General features: G+C 50.3%; 1 protein-coding gene across 2 annotated transcripts in view; it reads left to right on the forward strand.

Moving 5' to 3' along the window:
- RAI2 (retinoic acid induced 2) overlaps positions 1–2,973 on the forward strand; it is a 58,790-nt gene extending 55,817 nt beyond the window's left edge. For both annotated transcript variants that reach the window (XM_082718401.1, XM_082718400.1), the window contains exon 2: positions 985–2,973. In XM_082718401.1, the coding sequence (XP_082574527.1) occupies positions 1,009–2,598 (1,590 nt within the window). In that variant the 5' untranslated portion in view covers positions 985–1,008 and the 3' untranslated portion in view covers positions 2,599–2,973. The remainder of the gene's footprint in view (positions 1–984) is intronic.
- The last annotated feature ends 4,383 nt before the right edge of the window (positions 2,974–7,356 follow it).

The raw sequence follows: 7,356 nt of genomic DNA on the forward strand, positions 1-7,356 counted from the left end.
GGTGAGATGAGGAAAGAGTAGCTCACCTTCAAGGGTGTTTGTTTCCAACAAGTCTTCTATGTCTCCAGCCCTACAATCAGTAACATCCCCTCATGACAGTGGAAGTTAGGAGAGGTCACAGGTCGCACAGATGAGCTGATTAAGGAAAGCAACCCTAGGCCCAGTGAGCATTCATGCAATTTTCCCATGTCGGCCCAGCTCCGTGGAGAGGATTTTCCTGTGATGTGGAGGAAAAGGGATGGCGTTTTTCAGGAAGAGTCCGCGAGGCAACTGTGGGGACCCTTTGGAGATGCGCCGCTGCTCTTCTCACCAAGCCAATTGGGGGGAGAATTATTGCTACAAAGAGTTCTTACACTGTTTTTCATACCTGGGATGGCCCTTTTCCGTTTTCTTCGAATGTTCTAATGATGGGCGTTAAGGAGGGCTTGTGATGTAAAGAGCACGGGGTATTCTGTAAGACCGATGAATCGCAGACCTGTACTTCTGAAACCAAGAACTCGTTATATGTTAATTAAAACAAAACAAAAAAGAACGTTCTAATGTGACAGGATTTTATTTTGTTCTCGAAGTAAAGTCAGTCTTTGCCTCCCGTTTGAATCCAAACAGGTCAAATGTCCACATCCCCTAACTGCCCAGTATAGCAGTGTGGAATGGAACTTGGTGTTTGGCAAAAGCTAACCCTATAAGCTGAGTATTAGGCTTAAAAACACTCTGTTTAACCTCTCTTGGCTGTTTAGTCCTTACGTCATCTGTGTTTATAGCTTAATCGTCTGTTAAATTGGGCCTCTGCGTGCACAGCTGACCATGCGGGGGTCTTTGTCTGTAGCGGTTAATATCTATAACACGTGTGTGTACATAGAGAGATGGGTGTGCTCCTCGGTTCACTGAGATGTGGAAACTTTTCAGAGATGTGGACAGGGAGCTCTTCAGGCCGTTCTAAATAGTCTCCGACAGAAGACTCACGTGGTGCGTTCTGTGTTGCAGGCCCGGTGGCATCAGAGCCGAGTGATGGACGATCTGCGGTCCCAGAACCTCTCCGTGGACATGACTGAGTCCACTCCCACCTTGGCCAGTAACAGACTGGAGAATGGCATGACCCAGCTCATCACCACCGAGGCCTGGAACATCAACTCCACTGACCTGGTAAAGAAGGCCCTGGTGACCGTGCCGGCCCCGTCCATCCTGAACCCCCCGGCCGAGTCCCAGAGCGGCATGGCTCTGAAGGTGGCAGCCACCGTGCTGCAGCCCCTGTGCCTCGGGGAGAGCCCAGTGGTGATGCCCATTCACATGCAGGTGGAGGGAAGCTCCGCGCCCGAGCTCCAGCCTAATGGCAACGCCGCCTATGTCATGACCACGCAGGGCCCCGTGCAGCTGCCCGTGGTGCTGGAGCAGCACGTCTTCCAGCACCTCAACTCCCCTCTGGTCCTGCCGCAGGAGGCCCCATGCTCCTCCAGTGCCATCCACAACAACCTGTTCCAGGGATCCGAGGACCCTGAGGCGCAGCCCCAGCTCCTGGACCTGCGCATCCCCAACCAGCCGCAGGAGCCCACCTTGCCATTCGAAGCCGTGCTCCAGAATCTGTTCCCTTCTCAAAGCGCGCTCGGCCCCCCACCCTGCCAGCCTCCTCCTGGATATGCCCCAATGCCCCCCCAGGCCTTCAACTCCCCGCTGTCCCCGCTGGTCCCTCCAGCCACCCTCTTGGTGCCCTACCCAGTGATCGTCCCCTTGCCCGTGCCGGTGCCCATCCCCATCCCCATCCCGGTGCCTCACAGTCCCGAATCCAAGCTCAGCTCCGCTTGCCCCAAGCCAACGCCTTCCTTTGGCGCGCACCCCTTCAAAGGCGCCCAGCCCCCTCTGGAGAAGGAGGAGCGGAAGCCCTTCGATATCCTGCAGCCGAGCGAGTACTTCCAGCTCAGCCGCCGCACGGTCATCAAGATGGGGAGCGACAACGAGGCCCTGGACCTCTCCATGAAGTCGGTGCCCTGGCTTAAGGCCGGCGAAGTCAGTGCCCCCGTCTGCCAGGAAGACGCGGCCCTAGACCTGTCGCTGGCAGCCCACCGGAAAGCCGAGCCTCCCGCTGAGACACTGTATGACAGCAGCGGGTCCGTGGGCAGCCCGGGTCACGCCGCGATGGAGAAACTTCCCGGTGGCATGGAAGTGTCCTTTGCCCCCGCCACGGCCCTGGGGGCGTCGGCTCTGATGGATAGCCACGTGGGCGGCAGCCACCCCACCCAGCTGCCCAGCCAGCCCAGCCAAGCCGGCAGCGAGGTCAAGGCTGAAAATCACATCGAGATGGTGAGCGAGTCCCAGGCGGCCAAGGTGATTGTCTCGGTGGAAGACGCGGTTCCTGCCATCTTCTGCGGCAAGATCAAAGGCCTCTCGGGCGTGTCCACCAAGAACTTCTCCTTCAAAAGAGAAGACTCGGTGCTTCAGGGCTATGACATCAACAGCCAAGGGGAAGAGCCCATGGGAAGCACCGAGCCCCTCCGGAAACCCGTCAAAAACCGGAGCATAAAGTTAAAGAAAGTGAACTCCCAGGAAATACACATGCTCCCCATCAAAAAACAACGGCTGGCCACCTTTTTTCCAAGAAAGTAAATAATGGCTTTTTAAAATTTTTATGATTATAATATGGGGAAAGGTGCATTGGTTTTATAAAAAGGCCTTTAAAGCAAATTATCTTTGTTAATTATTTTGGGGAGTAGTTGGGAAGCAGGAAAGCAAATTGACTCTAGAGGCCCTGTAAGCTAGTATCGTTTTCTTTTTTAATTTTTGACTTTTCACAAATGAGTAAATAAGAGCAACCTATTTTTCAAGCAGATTGCACATTTTTTGCAGCTTTAATGGAATATTGGGTGAATCAGAGGGGTAAAAAAAAAAAAAGCTATTTTCATTGCCACAAAGTGCTTTGATGATGTAATACCTGATAAAGGGTAGGATGACTATTTCACAATAAATGTTTGTTTGCACTAATTGGTTGCAGCATTCTATCATTTTTTAAAAATTTGCATTCCTTAACTGGTGTGGTTTGGCTCATGAAGCACGTTGCTCATAAAGCGATAAGTTCTCTGTGCTTTGAGACCTGAGCTCTTCGGGCATGTCGGGCAGAGAAGAATTATATTGGCCTGTGCCCCCATAAATGGGCACTATGTATGACCCAGAGCAAGTCACTTCCCCCCCAGAACCTTGGTTTCTTCGTTTGTAAAAATGTGGCACAGAGAAGGGGTGGGGATGTGAGTTTCGAGCACCCGGGGTCCCTTCAAGTTCACGCGGGCCCTGCGTGTGGAGAATTCTGTGTCTGAGCCTTCTGTAGACTAAAACAGACAAATGTGTCTGAAAGGAAAATTTGCCGGCTTCCTCCCCACCCCCTCCCAGAATTTAGCTGGAAGGGATCTTCTTTTCAAAGGCAGTACAAGCATTGTTCTGAATGACTGAAAGTCTTGCAAGTCGAACGTATTACTGAAGACCACTCAGAACGAGAGTCCTTTGCTGGTGGATCAGGAGATGGCCCAGAAATGTTCCTGGCCTGGGGCAGAGACACTCACGAGTGGGGTCGGGAAGGGAAGAGAGAGTGGCCCCTTGTTAGTGTAGCCCAGTGGTTTTCAACTGGGGGTGATGGTGCCTCCCCGAGGAACATCCGGCAATGCCCGGAGACACTTTTGATTGTCACAGCTGGCGGGGGTGGGATGCTACCAGCATCTGGTGGGTAGAGACCTGGGACGTGGCTAAATAGCCCACAGGCATGGGGAACCCCCCCCCCGCCCCCTCCCCTGACCACAGCAGGTGATCCGGCCCAAATGTCAGTGGTGACGAGGCCAGACACCCCTGTCTGAGCTATTTCTCATTGCGCGGAAGCGAGGCGCTGGAAGAAGGGACCAGCACGCTGCTCTTCTGTGACAGCACAGAGCATCCCACTCAAATCAGGAACCATGAGTATACGCTGGAAATAGACCTGCTAGGTGCCACATCACACTTGGGTCTGAAGCCGTGCTGGCGAGAGACGGCTTACGGCGCGCCTGCTTTTAAACTTAGAGCTCTTTCTTGCACGTCTTTGCAATTAGCATGTATCCAGCTGTTACTGCGAACACGAACAGGAGGAAAAGCAGTTGCGAGACTGTTCTTTTATTACCAGGCTCGCCGTGGATAGGGTTACCGTTTCAGCGGGTCCTGGGCTCTACCCCTAGAATGGATTTTGTTTTTCCTGCTCTTTTCCCCGTGCTGTTAAACTTGACTTTTCCAGGCGCACCGTGGTGGTGAGGGGCAAATAGATGCTGCTCGCTGGGCTTGACTGGTCCTGTTCGTGGCCCTGGCTACACCCCGTCCCTTCGGCCTCCACACAGGGTGCTCCTTTTCCCTACTTGTACTGCCGTGCTGGTTTCTGGCCATGTTTCCTGAGCCTGTGTGTTCTGGTCTCGGAAACGACAATCCAAATGTGCCCAGGGACTTGCTGATGTCTGCTCCCCGTGTTCGCGGTCGCTTGCGCTGCCCCTGTCTTCCCAGCGTGCTGGCAGGAGCTGCTACTTCCCTGGCTCCGACAGAACAGAATTCTCAGTCTGGCCTATAGAAGGAGCAGGTGCCTGAAGCCGAGTGATATACAGGGCATGACTGGGGGGCCTTTGGGGAGAGGCGCCATGGCATGGAAAGGCCTGCCTCCTGAGGTCTGTGAGGCCTACACAGAGTGTTGTCTAGTGACCAGGCTCAGGGTAGTGCTAAGGGGACAGTGACACCCTCTGCCTGCCCCCATTTCCAGCCTGTGATGGAAACTGGAATCCACTTGGTTGCCCGCAGGCCAGGGGATGAGAACAAAGGGCTTGTTGCTGTGGCCAGTGTGAGCCTAGGGTTCCCTGGTGGTTCAGTTCCCTGCTGCCTTCCCACTCGGATGTTTACAGCCTTTCACACAACCTGATGTAGGAGTTATCAGCCTGGAACCACAGGTCCTAGCCTGAGGCATGTGACCCCCACCAGGGTCATGGAGGGGGCCACTGGCCACGTCAGGTCCCTTCATTTTTCTGCTTGATTCAGAGCGCTGCGGTCACTTACTCGCCCACCCCTCACAGCTGTCTCCAGCTCACCTGCTTTCAGGTTTCAGCAGGATTTGTATCAGACTCTTTCTCGTGACTTAATTTCCCATTTCTTCTCAAAAAAAAAAAAAAAAAGTTTGGGCCAACCAGCCAAAAGAATAGCTTCTCAGAGTCTTTTAGGAAATAAGGTTAGTCCCCAGGAATGTTGATATTTGCTCAGACTTGTCAAGATGGCTTCAGCTGGCTTCAGTTCAGAAATGATAAAAAATTGGAACAAATCACAAAGATCCATATTTGGGGGTTAGTTATCCTCCTGGCAAAACAAAAACTGGATGGAAAATGAGAGACTTAAAGATGATACAGTGACTAGCCTAGCCAAGGAGGTCCTTCCCAGTGAGTAGACAAGTCTAAAGAGAGGTCAAAGATTTGTTTAGATTCAGATGCAAAAGTCTCATAGTTTAAGCATGAAAACCGTTTGTCTGCGAGGGTGAAAACTCCAAACAAAAGGAGGGAGGAGGGGGTTAGAGGGAAGGAAGGTAAGAAGGAATGGAGGGAGGGAATGGTAGCCAGTTACCGAGAGGGTATGTCAATACAGTGATTATCTTTATAAATACCATAATTAATAGAGCAGGAAAGGATTTAGATTCCATTTTATAAGTGAGGAAATTGAGGCTCAGAAGAGTTTTCTGTTTTCAGTTTTTAAGCATCAATCACTTAAAAAATATGTACTTTGCAATGATTCTTAAATATTGGGTTTGAAGCCCAATGAACCCAGAGGAATTTGGATCCTTTGGGGGCAAAAGCCAGTGTGAATTAGTGACGAGTCTGAATTACAGAATTTTTTTCAATTATTTTTGAAACCATTCCAATTAACTGGAATGGCCAGAGCACTCAGTACAATTATAAAGGGGTGATTTCAAGCTGAAGGGTGGCAATGCCAGGCTTTTAAAACCCACACTCAAAAGCTGCTAAGCTGAAAACTTTAACAGCAGGGAAAAAAGCGTTAGAGGTCATTCTGGCTGACTTTACTCCTCATTAAATAAAAAAGGCAATTTTCCAGAACAGCTCACTACCACCAGGTCAAATAACTGACCTCCCACATCAGCGAAACAAAATAGGGTGTATTTGAGGTCCTGAGGGTGCCATTTTAATAAATTGGTATTTATTTTAATTAATGTATTGGTTGATTTTATAGTAAGTAGCATATATGAGCGCTGGAAAGAACTAGTTCCAAACCATTGCAAATAATCCATCTGCAGCTGTTATGAGACCAGGGGATTTCTAAGCAAAGTGAGATTGTAGTAATGCCCTGCTGAAACTGCACGAACGAGGAACAAGTTCAAGTTAAAGGAGATGAACTCATGAGGTTTACTGTATTAACCCAACTTGTAGGTTATCTTCTGTCCGGCTAGGTTCTGGACACTCAAAAGTACTCACTCTGCTTGATAAAGATGGCAGGTCACCTGGAAATGGTCCTCCTGCTAAATAATTTTTTTTAAGTCTAAGGTTTGGTAACCCAGTCAATTAGTAAGAATGTGACGAACCCTTCACACCAGCAGTCCCCATGCTCTCAGTCCCCAACCATACTGGGAATTCAGTTTTATATATAATCGTTTCAAATAAGGAACTTGGAGAGTTTCTGTAAATGCAGAAGTTTTCATTAGGTCACATTTCAAGCCATATTAAGAAACACTACAATGATCAGACTTAATTCTTCAAAAACAGGGAACGAACCCTATTTCTTGACCTCAAGGTTTCTCCACTTTGGCTGGATTCTCTGGATTCTCTGTTGTAGGGTGCTGTCCTGGGCGCTGTGCAATGTTTAGCAGCACCTCTGGTCTTTCCCATGAGATGCCAGCAGCATCCCTCCCGCCTGCCCCCCATTACCCCCGCTGGGACGATAAAAATGTCCACAGGCTTTGCCAAGAGCCCCCTGGGAAGCAAAGTCACCCCTGGTTGAGAACCACTGCTTTATTCCCAGGGTTTGTCTTCCTGTACCTGTTCCCCATCAAGAGCTCAAAAACTCTGAAGAATGAATTAAATCAAGAGACAGGAAGAGAGAGCTGTAGCTGTGGTCTCTGGTACCCCACTCATACCTTCTGGCTTATCACCACGTGCTTGATCTGACCGGGAAACTATCATTTGGAAACTTCATTCATCCGTCCAAAGGGCCATCACTCATCTAGCATGTAACAGGGCCCTCTAGAAACTTCTCCCGAGAAAACCAGGTTCAGCAAACCTAGTCCACCTCACAGAAAGGGCAGGCACTCAGCCAGTTCTGAAGGGATGCCTCATATTTTACCAGCACCACGAAGCTGGAAGGACCCGTTACTCA

The sequence above is a fragment of the Mustela nivalis genome (genome assembly GCF_964662115.1).
Source record: "Mustela nivalis genome assembly, chromosome: X".
NCBI lineage: Eukaryota > Metazoa > Chordata > Mammalia > Carnivora > Mustelidae > Mustela > Mustela nivalis.